The following is a 16,800-nucleotide window of genomic DNA, read 5'->3' as shown; positions in this document are numbered from 1 at the left end:
TTTTTACCTTTAACAGAGATACAGCAGAAATGGGAGTGGTCTGGGACACCTTTAAAGCTGGAATACGAGGGGAAACAAAGAGTTATAACTCTTATAAAAGGAAACAAATCCAGCTGAGGAATTCAGAACTAGCTCTGAAGGTTCTGAAGGCAGAGGAAAATTTAGAAAATAGTGTGTTGTCGGGGCGGGATTTGGAAAAGGCTTGGCTAGAGCTAGTGAAAGCTAAAGGTGAGGCAGAGGGCGAAATTGCAAGTAAAGCAGCTAAAATCTATAATACTAAAAGAGAGAAGTGTTATGAGTTAAGCGAGTCAGTAGGCAGGATATTGGCTACTCGAACAAGGCAACAAGAAGCCGCAGGTATAGTTAGAGAAATTAGGGATACATCCGGCACGGTTCATTCAGAGTCTAACAAAATAAGAGAAGTTTTTAGGACATTTTACGAGAAGTTATACGACGATGAACTAGAGGGTCGCGACTCTCAAAAAGATAAGGAAGAAATGATGGAGTATCTCCAAGAGATTCCTATAGACCTAATCGAGGAAGAGGAAGCAGATGGGTTAGAGGGAGAGCTGCAGATAGAAGAAATTAAGGAAGCAATATGGAATCTACCTTCTGGTAAAGCAGCAGGCCCTGACCAAATCCCTATAGAATTTTACAAAGTATTTTGGGATTGTTTGATAGAAGAAATGATAAAGGTGATGCAATGGGCACAGCTGGGCAAAACACCACCTAAGTCATGGGGGGGGTGCTGAGGTGGTCGTAATATTAAAGAAAGGGAAAAACCCGGAAGAGCCAGGTTCGTACAGGCCTATAACTTTACTCAATGCGGACGTAAAAGTCTTTTCTAAAGCATTGGCATCAAGGCTGGTAAAAGTTATAGATAAAATTGTCAGTAGTTGCCAACATGGTTTTATACCAGGGAGAGGAACCACCCATCATATACGAAAAGCAGTAACGTTACTTGATGTAACGTCAGTCACAGGAGACCCGATTGCAGTGATGTTACTTGATGCAGAAAAAGCTTTCGATCGGGTCTCCTGGGGCTACCTCTGGTATGCTTTAGCTAGAACAGGTATTAAACAAGGCTTTATTAAAGCCTTACAAACTCTCTACTTAGAACCGGTACCGACTCTACGAGTGAATGGCGGAAACACGGGTCAATTTCATATAAAAAGAGGGACTAGACAAGGGTGCCCTTGCTCACCGTTATTGTTTGCCATATATATGGACCCACTTATACGCAGAATAGAGACATCTGAGATGATTGCTCGGGTAACAACAGTCATTGGGCAGTGTAAAATCTTAGCTTACGCAGATGACAATGCTGTAATCTCTCCAAATCCATCTGAAACCATAGAACATCTTGAACTTGAGGCGCTGAAATTTGGAAAGATATCGGGGTATAAACTAAACACATCAAAAACACAGATAATAAAAAATTCATATACCCCATGTACAGACAATCGAGTGGTGCAAGAAGGCACGTATCTAGGGGTTATCATAATGTCAGATTTGGATATTTTAGTAGAGAGGAATATTAACCCTTTAATCAAGAAAGTGGAGAAAGACCTGGATAGATGGGATAAGTTGCACCTGTCAATAGTGGGAAGGTCTAATATAGTAAAAATGATGATTCTTCCAAAATTTTTATATTTATTTAGAGCAATACCTTTATTTTTTGATGGCAAAATATTTAAAAAACTTGAGAGTATACTAAATAGATTCATTTGGGCAAAGGGGAAAACGAGAAGAGCCCTCAGATTTATGACATTGCCGAGAGAAAGGGGAGGCTGGGGAGTTCCAGACTTAAAATCTTATTATTGGGCGGCGGCTCTACAGAACATGACTGGTTTGCTGGGAGGGGAAGGATCAGAGGAGTGGAGCAAATTTGGATCATTGGCAATCTATAGATTAACTCTGGGAATGGAAGCGAAGGATGCTCTGCTGAAATTCACAGAGGCTAGCTATTATAAAAGGACAAAGTTTAAGACGATAATAGCAGCATATGAAATCTGGAAAAGTTTCGCCAAAAAAATTGGCCTAGGAAAATATAATTCATATACGAGACTCTCACATAACCCAACCCTCCCACAAGATATCTTCTCGGGACCTATATTTGCAGAGTGGGAAAACAGGGGAATTAGAACTATAGGGGATATTAAGGGGGACCAGGGGGTTTTCCAATTTAAAGATTTACAAGGTAGATTTAACCTAGAAACTAGGCAATTTTTTAAATATCTCCAAATTAGGAGCTTTCTCCTAAACAAAAAAGGAGGCGTTCTGGGATTTAGGCGTAACGCAATTATGGAGATAATTCAAGGGGGGCAAGATTGCACAATCAAAAGATTATATGCTGAACTGATTAAAGCAAAACAAGATGATCACCAAAAATGGAGCGAAAAATGGAAGGACAATCTTAAAATCAGCTTTGAAAGTTTTGGTATCTCTTTAGAAAAGGGTAATTCATTGTTATGTTCAGCACCATTACAGGCGCAACATTACAAAACACTTTATCATTTGTATTATACACCCGCTAAAATAGCACAATGGGGAGGTACAGTGGGCATTACGTGCTATAGGTGTGGAAGTCTGGATGCTGATTTACAACATGTATTTGCTTTATGCCCTCATCTAGATTTACTAAAAAAAGAAATCGAATGTTTCATAAACAAAATCCTAGGAACTGAAATTGTATTAACCCCTGGAACTATTCTACTAGGAGTCAATGTCGAGGATGTACGGCCTTTTTGTGGGAGGGAATTTTTGTTTGTTGCAATGTCTGTTATGAGATTATGTATAGCCTCTGCATGGATAGACCCCATACCACCTACTTTTCACAAATGGCTGGCTAAGTTATTAATAACATATAAAGTGGAGAAAGAGATATATGTAAGGAAGGGAAAAAGGGGAAGGAAGCTAGGTAAGATAATATGGGATCCTATAACACGATGGAATGATGAATAACAATATAAAACTGAGGCCTGTCTAAAGATTAGGAAATGATAACTCGGTGCAACTATATTATTTAGGGTACACAATCTGGAAGAATACTATGATTCAAGTTATCCTACTTCTGTGTTCTAAACTGTATGTTGCCTTCTCTACCTCGCCTGTTGATGGTTTATTGATTGCTTTTATTTTTTCTTAAATGTCCTGCATTTACTTTTTTCTTCGCTCTCTCTGTATTAATGATGCCGTGCCTTGTATATAACTGCAAAATATCTTAATAAAAATATTTAAAAAAAAAAAAAAGAAAGAGTGCCGTGCTCAAAGCTCCGCTCTGAAACACAGGGCCACTGCAATTAAATGTGCAGGCACAGAATACTGAGGCTCGGTAATCCTAAAGCCACCTCAAGCCTCTTTAATCTATTTACAGATACACCCTGCCCCTTCAGATCACTCTTGCAGCTTCGTACTTACTCCCTTTATGATGATTTTCCGTCTTTCTCGTTTTCCCATTTGTGTGTTTTTCCCCCTTTTGTACACAGTAAATGCTTAATGCTCAAATTAAGCACTGTTTAACATTATGTATGAGGAACGGGATTGGGGCTCTTGTTTTATGTACTATATTGACTATATAACAGATATGAAGAAATTAACTTTGGATATGTAGATTACATAATTGGGTTCCATTGAATATTTAGGCAATATTTGTATAGGAATAAGCCCCTGTAAGATTTTGTGTTAGATTGTAAAGCATGTGTATAGTATTTGTTTTTAATATATTGATTTTATCTATCTATACTACTATTATAAAGAGAGAACTTGCACCTTTGAGCCAGGTAAACTCGAAAACTACACCACCAATCTGAACACCCAAGACATCTTAGAAAACCTCAGGGCAAGCAGAAGGACATAGGCTACATAAAAATAAAAATAAAACTTTGTTTAAAATATTTACAAATAAAAATAAAGTAGTCCCTTGCAAGTAGCACCGGCCGCGACGTATGCGTGAGGGGAGTAGCGTCGTTCTCGAGCAACAGGAAGAGCGAGGACATGAGCGCCGGGAGGAGCGTCTGCGTGAGGGGAGGAGCGGAGTTCACCAGCAACAGGAAGAGGGGAGAACATGAGCGCCGGGAGGAGCTGCGGAGCGGCGAGAAGCAGAGGAGCAGTGGCAGCGCGGGGAGGAGCAGCGGATGAGGTAGCTGACAAGCTGTCAAGCAGTGGAGAGGTAAACACTCCAGCGTAGGGAGGAGTGGCGGATGAGGTAAGTCTGGACCTGGGGTTGGGTTACAAAGCCGGGGCGGGAGGCAGGAGGCGGGCGGGAGGTTCAAGGCGCGAGGCGGGAGGCGAGAGGCGGGAGGTGGTAGGCGCTATGCCCAATGTCGGGGCGGGGGGAGGCTGGCGGGAGGCGGCGGGCGGGAGGCTCAAGGCACAAGGCTCAAGGCGGGAGGCGGTATGGCCAATGTCGGGGCGGGAGGCGGGAGGGATGCGGACTGGGCAATGTCGGGGGGGTGCACAGAGGCTTAAAATGCTGCCCCTAGCCCCCTTCTGCCCCGGGCAAAGCCGGGGCGGGCTGCTAGTACTAATATAATAAAGAGAGAGCCCAAATCTTTGAGGCGGGTAATCTCAGGAACCACAGCACCAATCACAATACCCAATACAGCGTTGGAAACGGCAGTTGCAGCAGAAGGACATAGGCTATGCAGACGCCCACCATATACATTTAAAAGGTAAAAGAACCGTGCCAGCAAAGTAGTCCCTTGTGGGCGTGTCTGCGTTGTGCTGTGGGCGTGTGCTGGGGGCGTGACAAACGCTGGGGGCGTGTGGTACGTTCCGCCCTTCATGCCATGTCTCATATCATGTGCTGTGGGCGGGTGCTGGGGGCGTGGGCGTGTGCGGGGTGCAGGATTACGGAAAAAAAAGCGAGTGTTGTGTCCAATATTTCATTGTTTTTTCTTCCAAGGTTCTGTACATTCCAGCTCCGGGTGTCCACCCTGTTCCCTTTAAATACCCCTGCACCCCATAATCATAACCCACCCTTACTCCTTAAAATACCCCAACACCCTTAAACACTTATCCTTTTTTTTTTCTTTTTTTTTTTCTAGTGGGTTTATATAGCGCCGGGTCACCTACAGGTCTCAGGGCGCTTTGACCACAGAACATAACATCCGGGATATAAAAAAAGGGTGGAGTACTTAAGCTAAGCTGAGTGCTGTTCTGAACAAATTAGTTTTCAAGGCTTTCCTGAAACGGAGTAGATTCCCCTCCTTTCGGAGTGTCTCAGGCAGGGCGTTCCAAAGGTTCGGTAGTAGAACCGAGAAGGATCTCCCTCCCATTGTGGCCAGTTTGAAATGAGGACATACAAGGAGTTTGGCATCAGAGGACCTGAGATTTCTTTCCGGTCTATATATCTCAATCCGTTCCTTGATGTAGGTCGGGGCCTTCCCATAGATGGCTTTGTGGGCTATACAGAGGCTTTTAAAAACGGACCTCTGTCCGATTGGCAGCCAGTGTAGACTTTTTAATAGTGGAGAGGCATGCGTTCTCCGCGGAAGGTTGAAAATAAGTCTAGCGGCGTCGTTTAGGACTACCTGAAGTCTGTTTGTTAGCATTTTTGGCAGGCCTAAGTAGAGCGCATTGCCATAGTCGAGTCTTGACACTATGGTGGCCGAGACCACTGTGCGTAGCATCGACTGGGAGAGGAGAGGGACTAGTTTGCGCAACTGTCTTAGAAGACCAGTACAGATGCCAACCACAGTGGAAACCTGGTTGGTCATTGAGAGGGCACTGTCCAACTTAATGCCCAGACTTTTGACTGTGACTGCTGGCTGTGGGGATGGGCCCAGCTCCTGGGGCCAGTACATGTCACTCCAGGAGGAGCACTTGGATGGTACAATCAGCACCTCTGTCTTTTCCGGATTAATTTTAAGCTGGTTGGTGGACATCCAGTGGACCGTATATCTAAGTATGTCCTGAGCGTTTGACTGGGCTTGTACTGTGTCATCTATGCCCAGCAGCAGCTGTGTGTCGTCAGCATATTTAAACACCCGACAGCCCATCCCCGCTAGTGTGTTAATCAGGGGCTGCAGATATAGGTTAAACAGGAGTGGGGATAATGCTGAGCCCTGGGGGACGCCACAAATCAGACTTCCCACTCCTGATACACTGTCTCCCATCTGGATTCTCTGGGTTCTCCCAGATAGAAATGATTCCAGCCACCGAAGGGCTAAGCCCTGAATCCCAAACCCAGCCAGCCTGTCCAACAGAAGGGAGTGGCTGACAGTATCGAACGCCGCTGATAGATCTAACAAAATCAGGGCGCTCGGTCTTTTACTGTCAGCCATCCTTCTGAGCTCGTCCAGCACCGAGAGCATGACCAACTCGGTGCTGTGGTGTGCACGGAAGTCTGCCTGCCTCTCATGGAGTAGATGGTTAGACTCCAGGTAGCTTGACAGAGATTTTAGTACATGTTGCTCGAGTACTTTGGACAGGAAGGGCAGCTGGGATATGGGTCTATAATTTTTTAAGGCATTGGGATCTGCCCCCACTTTTTTTAGCAGCGGTCTTACACAAGCTTCTTTGAAGCTAGTGGGGAGCCTGCCAGTACTCAGGGATTTATTCAGTGTAGCTAGGATATGGTCCTCTAGAATTGGACCTGCCAAGCAGAAAATGCTTGGGGGCATGGATCTGCTGGGGAGCCAGATTTTGTCTTTCTCATCAATGATTCAAGGGTTAGTGAGTCCATAGGGGGAAATGATGATAAGTAGCTGGCAGTTGGGTTTAGAACGATCTGCTGCTCAATTGGGCTGCACCCCATGCTTTTTATTTCGTGCATGATAGTATCAACCTTATCCAGAAAATATTTCTGGAAAGTATCACAGTCTATGCTACTTTCTGCATCCTGGGCTCTTTTTGTTAGTTCCCTCAGGATTTTAAGCGTTTCCTTTTGAACATTGTTCGCCCTATTTATACGGACCTCATAGAATGCAGCTTTGGTTGTCCGGATAGATTTTTTATAGCTACGAAACGCCATCTTGTATTGTTCACAAGTAACTGTGTCCTTATTCCTCCTCCAGTTTCTCTCTATATTACACAGGGCCTTCCTTTGGTCCCTCAAGGCGGGAGTGAACCAAGGGGCTCCCTTTTTCCCACTGGTTTTTGTCTGAAGTTTCTCAGGGGCTATCTGATCAATGGCCTTTGCCAAATAGTCCATCGTGTCCTTACAATCCTGATCTACATCTTGATTAAGCATTATCGGCTGGACAGTTCCTCTGAGTGATGTAGTCAGTGTATGTTGGTCTACGTTTTTCCACTGACGAGTCAGTCTGGTTTTAGGTGCTGGGCGTGAGGGTATGGTATCCAGGGGGATGTCACAGTAGATCAGGTGGTGGTCTGACCAGATACAAGGGAGGATTCCAGCTAGTACCACCCTGAGATCTGTGGTCCATATCAGATCTAGGGTGTGGCCTTTTATATGGGTGGGGGCGTTTACAAGCTGCCTGAATCCTAGAGAGGACATGGTTGTCTCTAGGGTGCTGGCCGCTGGCTGTTTCCTATCTTTGTCCCAGTGAAAATTGAAGTCTCCTGTAACTATGACGTTTCTATATCTGGAGCACATGTCGGAGGCATAGGTCATAAAGGAGTCATAACCATATAAATATAACCTGTACCCCAAAACCCAAACCTATCCCTATACCCTAAAAATACCCCTGTACCCCAAAAGCGAAACCTAGCCCTGAACCCTATAAATACCCCTGTACCTCAAAACCCAAACCTACCCCTGAATCCTAAAAATACCCCTGTACCCCAAAACCCAAACCTAGCCCTGAACCCTAAAAATACCCCTGTACCCCAAAACCCAAACCTACCCCTGAACCCTAAAATACCCTGTACCCCAAAACCCAACCTAGCCCTGAGCCCTTAAAATACCCCTGTACCCCAAAACCAAAACCTACCCCTGAAGCCTAAAAATACCCCTGCACCCCAAAACCCAAACCTAGCCCTGAATCATAAATATAACCCTGTACCCCATACCCCAAAGCTACCCCTGACCCCTAAAATACCCCTGTACCCCAAACCTAGCCCTGAACCCTAAAAATACCCCTGTACCCCAAAACCCAAACCTAGTCCTGAACCCTTAAAATACCCCTGTACTCCAAAACCCAAACCTACCCCATAACCCTAAAAATACCCCTTTACCCCAAAACCCAAACCTAGCCCTGAACCCTAAAAATACCCCTGTACCCCAAAACCCATACGTATACCTAACCCTAAAACTACCCCTGTACCCCATAACCCAAAACTATATCTGAACCCTTAAAATACCCAAACACCCCAAAACATATACCTCAGTACCCCAAAACATATACTCCTATACCCATATTTACCTTATCCAAACATTTAAAAAAAACATGCTTTTATCATTCATGCATCTACAACGAATTTCGTTGTAAATGTATGCGTGGTAAAAGCATATAAAATGTAATGCCATGCGTTATCATGGCATTGTGGAGTCATGGTACTTTCGTAATGAAAGTTTGCGGAGTGATGGTATGCGGAAAGAAAGTTGCGGAGGGTGTTTACCCTCCCCCAGTAAGTTCATTGGTGGCACGGCGGCCCACATCTCCAGCAACTTACTCATATTTTTTCACCACTGATTTGAAAAATGCACAGGTCTCTCTCATTGATGGCCAGCACCGACATACACTTTTAGACGCACCTCCCGCCACAAGTTCTAGAATTGCAAACTTTAGAGCTGGGGAGCTACGTTCGAATCTCGGCATCAGCTCAACATCCTGTGATTCCAGGCAAATCCCTTTGTCTCCCCGTGCCTACCACAAATGAATGTGTTCTTCTGTAATGTAAATTGTGCTCATGCCATGTTGCTGAGTTCGTGCTATATAATATTGCAAGGAAAAATAAAGTAGGGAAACTCGAGTTAACACAACAACTGAACGCGCACTCTTAAGTGCATCAGCAGTGCACTGTGAATCGGAGCGTTTCACAGGCCTGTCACAGATAAGAAATGCTATCAAACCGAAATCCTACAAAACAATATACTACTGGCTGGCAGAAATTCATACCCGGACAACATCGGGACGGGCTGTTAGTCCTGAATATAGGACTTATGGGCCTGAAGAAGTTTCTGATTTAATTTAACAAAACATTAACAGAGGCTGAGTTGTGGCTTTTTCCCTAACAATAAGAAAATAAAGAATCATCCTAACAACAATCTGTTGTGAATTTTGTGACAGATTTATGTTTTCAATATGATATGAATGGAATCTTACCGTAAAAACAAATTTATGTCTGTGGACTTGAAATGGTGTACTTCATTGCATTGTCTGAATTTGCATCTAGGGCTATGATGTTATAGTAATATGATGTTGAAATTAAATATTAGTTTGTGTGTGCATCTCCAGTTTTGACTTATGGTGCTAATCCTCACACCTTCCGTTGTTAAATGCTCTAAATCACTAGACGTTATCCAGGACAAGCATCTGAATCTCCCAGCTCACATTAACTCTCAGGTTAAATCCGCAAAGTTTCAGTTTAGTGTCCTGGATGTAATAAAATCTTTCATCCCTGAAGTTTTCAAGAGAGTGAGCCCATCCCTCTTCTTATTTAGGTTGGACTATTTGAACTCTTTATTTCGAAGAATTATCAAGCTTCCATTGGCAAAAACAAACTAAACTGAGCTAATTAACACTAGTAGCATGTTTGCATTATGTCTTTACTGATGGTCATTTTTCTTCTTAAAATTACTCCACACTCAATATTATGCAATATTTTGTACGCTGTCATATGGCTGAAGTCACAAAAGTTAATTTACATGTAAGTAAGTCTACACGTTTACGTTAACTCTTAAATTTGTAGTAATTTTGCTACTTTTTCCTATTACCATTTCTGAGTATAGATTTACTACAAAATGTAGACTTACATGTCTCCAGCCCCTAAAACAAGGGTGAGACCAAATGCATGAGTGTAAAGTTACTATAAGTAACTTTTCACACATAGGTGGGGGTCTCCACCGCTGTGTTGGGGATCTCTCTATGGTAAAGTCTAGGGAAATTTTAGAAAGTGTAGGGAAATGTTAACTATGTATTAAACTTGAAAATAATAGTAGAAATATATTTATGCTACATATTAATGCAAGTTAATTTCATATATTTTTTTAAATATAGAGCAAAATAAAAAACAATACTACTTCACTATTAACTTTATTTTGAATTAATATTTAAGTAACTTAAATATATTAAATTAGAATGATTTTTAAAGATTTATTTTAAAGAAATCCCAACACAGTAAGGGTATTTATTATGTATTAAAAATTGGCAAAGTTTTTGTACAGATTTAATTTTTTTTTTAAATCTTACATTTATTTTTTAATTAATACATTATTTAAATATTCTATAATGAAGGATTTTTTGTAATGTATGTACTCCTTTTTATATTGAACTAAATGTACATTTTTTTAAAGTTGTATTTAATTTATTTATTTTAACATTATTATTTTGGGATTCTATTTTAAGTCCCTGTCTTAAGTATTTTCTTTGGGAAGGTGTTGCAGTACCAGTGGTAGGCCAAATTTGATGCTGGACTTACTCAAGGTCTGAGCTGGAGTACATTTATGACTGTCTTGGACCTTTTTGGTTGTAGTCATTTTAGAAGTGCAGTTTGTGAACGGAAATGGGCTTACTCTTTTGTGGGTCGTGCATGTCCCTTCCTATACTCCTTCTTAACTCTCCCTAAACCCTCCTAACTTGCCCCTAAACCCCATTTATTTAGTTCTAAGTAGTTCCTATTTTTCAGCCATCTCTCCAGCTCCTCCAACATTTACTACAAAAATATTTACGGACATATGCAGAAATGTCTGCAGTTGGAGCAGAGATCTTCACACAAAAAAGATAGAAGGGGTGGAGGTAGAGACCGCACACATAGAATTTCTGAACATCACTCTGTAGTAGTTAAGTAGTACTATTGTAGTACTACTAAACACACCAAAATTGAAGCTTGTGAATAGGCTTTGTCTCACACAAAAAAAAGGGAGACGGTCAAACAACAACTCTACCACCCGAACCCCCAGAAGTCTCCTCATACACACATAGAGGGGTGGAGAGGAAAAGACCATAATTAGAGATGAAAACATGCAGTGGCACACTTATATGTTTTGAAAAACTGCCCTCCCTCACACACAAAAGTGTGTGACATGCTTCATCATCGGGTCTGCTTACAAAACGCCCTGGCGTAGCCACGCACAGGGCGGAGCATAGGGAGGGGGGACATAAAACACAAAACACACACACGGAAACAAAATTGTAAGTGACAACAGTGTTCACAACAGAAACAGTGTTAACCCAAGACTGGGTACAGTGATAGAACAAAGTGCAGTCAGGCTAGTGAAGTTAAAACTGGCTCATGGTTACCCATCATACCTTTATTCTTGGGTTCCAAGGTCAGGATTAAAAGTTGAATGAAGGATGGTGGTGTTAAGGGAGGAAATCAGGATCCTATAACACCCCTCACCGGTTCCTGAGTAGTCTAGACCACGATGGCCTCAGGAAACCAAAAGAATCACGATTTGTATATAGTATCCAATAGAACACTTTTGACGAGCTTCAGTATAATTGTCTAGTATACTTTCAGTGCGTCTGTTCAAAAGGTCCGGCGGTAGAGTGCAAAAAACATAGAACCTTGCAAGTGTTGTGAGAGTTCTGACAAAGTAGACGGGAGTAGTCCGATCCCCACTAGCCAAGCAAATCCAAAGGTAGTTCCTCCCATCCCGTCTCTGGACTATTATATCCAGATCACGTGGGCCCTGATTGATTGTATTTGAAGACTTTGAACTATCGAACTGAAATTGTCTAAAAGCCTTGAAAAAGCAGCGCACATCGACGAAACACGTGTCTGCTGGCTGTAGCTGTATTACAAATTTATATTTATGGAACAACCGTCATGAAGAATATATGCTGAACAGAATGTACTATTGAAATTCTGTATTAAATTAACTTTGCTGTTTGGGATCAATCAGCTGCTTACTCATTTTTGCTGTGCTCTGTCTATGTTTGAAAAGAGAATCTAAGAACATATAGTATTTTTTTTATGAAAAAGTAAATTTATTGGATGTGGTACCTACAGCAAGTTCAAATGCCTAAAAAGGTAAAGGGGCAAGTGCTGCATGTCATACACAAGGGGTTGGAGGAGGAAGCAGAAAATGATAAAAATAAGAAATATCTATGTTTCGCCAGGAAGAATTCAAATGGGAAGCGACACGTAGGATATGATCAAGTAGAGTTAGAAGCTGACGAAAGATTACCTGATTGTTTTAAGAATGTGGAAGAATATAGTATTAGCCTAGGCCAGTTTACAAGAAAGCCCAACGTCACTTACTAGAGGAAGTAAAGGACAAATAGATAGGTTGTGATCCGAAGAGATAGTGCCACTGTCTGATCTTCCAAGGGATGGGGCATCAAGGCATACCTATCCATACCATCTTTCGAGCGACAACCTTGCCAGGCAAAATGTGAATGCTGAGCACAAATTCCAGAGTAAGCATGGCAGAGGGAATATGTGGATGGACACAGAGAACAAGAACATCAGATTTCCTTCAGCTAAGCAAAGGCCACTTCCTGATAGGTCCTATTAGGCATGTTAACTGAAAGCAGAGCAGCAGGAACCATGTTTGATCAATGTAAGCCAGGCAAAGACTAGAGTGTGTGGAGTTTCACAAATAATTCAGATCAACACAAGTCACAGAGGTTCCACATTTCCATCACTCTCAGCACTATGAAAGAGACCTGAGTAAAGGAGCAGCGACCATGAGTTACTAGTGAGATACTAGCTCAGGCTGCAGCACGACCAGAGCTCCCACCTGATTTTGCTCCTCTTAGGAAATACCTGAGACTGTACCCAGAAGACTACTTGACTAAGTATGGGCGGAAAATCCGTTACGCTCGCGGATTTTGCGAATTTTCGGTAAATTCGCCATCCGCGAACTCCCGCGAATTTACCGAGAATTCGCAAATCCACGAGCAGCGGATCTGGGGGCAAAAGTTGAAGCCTGGCCTGTTGTAACTATTTTACGATGGCGCCGGCAAGCTGCCAGCGCCATCCTAAAATAGTTACTAAGTTAGCTTCAACAGGAAGCTCTAATAGATAAAATAAAGCAGGTGCTTGATTTTATCTATTAGAGCTTCCTGTTGAAGCTAATTTAGTAACTATTTTATGATGGCGCTGGCAGCTTGCCGGCGCCATCGTAAAATAGTTACAACAGGCCAGGCTGGTGCGCTTTTTTTCCCAAATGTACCGTGGAAAATCAGCTGTGATGCTGGATAGAGGCTTTTGCATCCTTGACTTTCACGAGCGCAATATCTGTGCTGTTCCTGTGACCAGGAGCTTTTTCTCTTCATCTGCTGAACTGATCTTTCTCTGACCTTTTATGCACACAAGAGGCATGTGAACTCACATGGAAGCCCCGCACGTTTGGCCCCGCACACACACTCGCGGTTTGCACCGTCTTCCCGCCATTCACCCACTATGATGGACAGCTAACTCAAGGGACCCCTGCGCCCTTCGGGGCGATTGCATAGTAACACACACATGGTGGCTCGAAGTAGGTGATGCTCAAATTCAGTGACTCATTCATTAGCCCAAAAACAATCATGAGCGTCTTCGAGGCGGGACAGGTGTGCCTCTTCCCAAATCTACTGTGGAAAATCAGCTGTGATGCTGGGTAGAGGCCTTTGCATCCTTGACTTTCATGAGCGCAATCCCCGTGCTGTTCCTGTGACCAGGAGCTTCTTTCTCTTCATGTAATTGTGTTCGCACGGGTTGCTGCAAGTTCGCACGCGTTTTGTACAATTTCGCAATTTGCGAAATTGTACAAAACCCTCGCAAACTTGCAGAAACCCATGCGAACGTAAAAAAAAATAAATCCGCAAATTCGTGAGAATTCGCGGATTTTGCGGATTGCGAGTTCACAAATCCGCAAAATCCGCGAACGCGAGATTCGCAAAATTCGCCCATGCCTATACTTGACAAATCAGGCTAAACAGCTACTCCAGGCACTCACTTACACAGCACATCTCACTGCTTCTGGTCCTGCTTTTTACAGATACTTCTGGCTTACTATAGGGGAGGGTGTTAAACTATGGAAATAACAGAAGCACCAGCAGGTGTTACCCATGGCATGCATGATGGCCCCAACAATAATTTGGATGTTTGGGCTTGTGGAAGAAATAGCCCTTGAGAGAAATGTTGTTGTCACCACCTGAGTCATGCAGAATGAGTTGTCCTATAAATAAAGCAAGCTAACATAGGTACATGCTACTGTGGTTGTACATGTTGCTTTGATACCAGGACTTTAGAAGCTACATATAGGCATGAAGATGATATGCTAGAATGATGCGTAAATAATACATTTTAATTCATCTATGTTTCTCTAAAAATTCTGTGTGTGACGTTCGCTTACTGACTTGGTATACAAAGGGAGATTCAAAGCATTACCCTTACATTAAAAGAATTCAGGATGCCAGCAACAATGATCCTACAACCCACTGCTGCACTGAAAGAGACAAACATCCTTTCTCACAAAAATAAAGAAACAAAAACCTGCAACTGCAGTATGTTCTAAAGATGAATCTCCCAGGGCTAAAGGAGTCTAAAATTGCTTGGTAGTTTTGCAGATACCCTCAATGTCTAGCCCATTCTACCTATTATTAGTCTCCTATGAATATGCAATTGTTTGTGTCAGATTATTTCCTCTCATTTGAAGTACACTCAGGTGCCCAAGGCCAGCGCCCAGTGTCTGGGGCCAAGGTCAGCATCATGATACCAAGCTATTATTGTTATCTAATATCTGAAAATGTTACCTGGAATCTTGGTAGCCCATCCAAACCAGGAAAGTCTTCAATGTCCCCAGTGCTGATATTGAAGCAGGCCCCATGCCAAGGGCAGCGCACCCTTCCTTTCGATAGCACTCCTAGAAGTGAAAAATCCAAAGTAAGTATACCAGATAAAACATGTTTGGCCAACAATATCTCAAGTTCAACAAATCATGTGTTTATGCCAAGAAAGCTCTCTGTTTTGGCTGTATACCCTAAGTGAGAAAACTAAAATACCTCTATCAGGAATCTTGACACCAAAAATAGCAACAGTAATAATCTTGTGATGCACTTAAAATCTGCATATTCTAACAACATATTAACAAGTTGGAAATCCATGCACAACGCCCTCCACGTGTATTATAGGACTGTCTGAATTTAAAATTCGAACTTCTGTCCCAGAAAAATGTGTTAATGAGGGATTGGACAATTTCTGTAATGTCCATGTTAGCATATTTATATATGTATATACATACGTACTTGTTGATTTGATTATTTACAGAAACAGGGTAAAAATATAGCCTAATTATTGGGCATTTATCAACTACTGGCTAGTATGCCTATCAGGGAGAGACAGTGTTCAAAGTGCAATAGGTTTATGAGCTTGTAAACCTCTGAAAACAGATCAATCCCTTTTGTTCATGTCATAAGTCTCTTTCGTGTGCATGGCCAGGATATTAAAACATGAACGGTTTCATATGAGCCTATGTTATGTTATTGTTTGTTGCTTTATTTTGCGTCGTGTTATTGGTATCCTCTTGGTCAATATGGTCAGGATTCTTCGGAATTTTTGTTTAAATCTGTTTATTTAAAAAAAAACATGAAGGGTCTTATTTAGAATGAAAGATCTCAAACATTACCCCACTCAGATTCTCATTGGGAATTATCACCTTCTCCAGAAAGTATGGGATTTTTTATTTGGTCACCACTAGGTTTACCAATATATTTACCTTCACAAAAATGTGGATGGTTGACGTTCTTGCTATGATATTTTTTTGTAGCACAATATTTTTATGCTTGATATTCTGATACACAACCTTTTAGGGCATGAGGATCATCTCACCTTCATCATCACTCACTCCTCACTCCTCATCTCTCAACTCTTACTCCTCTTTCCTCACTGCTCCTCAACATACCTCCCTTCACTAGTGATGAAAAAAGGGCTGAAGGTATCAATTGTGCCCCACAAGACAAGCAATACATGCAGGATATTACTGTGTAAATGGGGAAGAGAAAGACCTGTTTCACATTACTTATTCGGATGGGGCGAGTTTCACGTATGGTGTCAGAAAGCAGGTAATGATGTACAATCATCGAATAACAGTCCTTTGCACAATATTTCACTTTTGTTCTTATACTCATGTTAACAAACATATACAGACATTTCTTAGATACATTACTTCAAAACGTATGCAGAGGCTTCTTTGCCTTATAATGTTTAGAGAACCCTTTCACCAACATTTTGAGAGGTAGCAATGCATGGGTAGTTTTACTGAGCGTTGGATTGTATCAAGAAGATGAGAAATATTGACTACTTTTGAAACAAAGCTAAAGAAAAGAAGAGGGTGAAGATATACAACAGACAGGATTCTATTCAATTTAATATATTATTGCGGAATGTTAATTGATGTACTTTTGAGAATTCAGCATTTTCAAAAATTAATTTTAATATGCTTTCTAAGTTATGTCATAAAACCATCTGTGCTTAACAAATAACCAAAAATGATACTATTACCTGTACGCCGTATGCAAATCATTTCCAGCATTGGATCCTTTTTTATTTTGGGTGCACCTACTATGCCTTCACTTTCACTTATCACTGGAGGGGGTGGATGATGAATATATGAACAACACATTATAGATGATAGATGAGGAATGAGGGATGAGAAATGAAGAAGATGGATGAGCCATCTGCGACGAGGAATGAGAAATAAGGGTGATTGGTGAGGAGTAGTAGAAGATGGTTGATGCTTGA

General features: G+C 42.0%; 1 protein-coding gene across 2 annotated transcripts in view; it reads right to left on the bottom strand.

Annotated features, from left to right (window-relative positions):
- AIFM3 (AIF family member 3) overlaps positions 1 to 16,800 on the bottom strand; it is a 392,572-nt gene that overhangs the window by 246,614 nt on the left and 129,158 nt on the right. For both annotated transcript variants that reach the window (XM_086943319.1, XM_086943318.1), the window contains exon 5: positions 14,814 to 14,923. In XM_086943319.1, the coding sequence (XP_086799445.1) occupies positions 14,814 to 14,923 (110 nt within the window). The remainder of the gene's footprint in view (positions 1 to 14,813; positions 14,924 to 16,800) is intronic.

This window comes from Lissotriton vulgaris, chromosome 11 (genome assembly GCF_964263255.1).
Source record: "Lissotriton vulgaris chromosome 11, aLisVul1.2, whole genome shotgun sequence".
Classification (NCBI taxonomy): domain Eukaryota; kingdom Metazoa; phylum Chordata; class Amphibia; order Caudata; family Salamandridae; genus Lissotriton; species Lissotriton vulgaris.
This window is presented reverse-complemented; position numbering and strand designations above follow the sequence as displayed.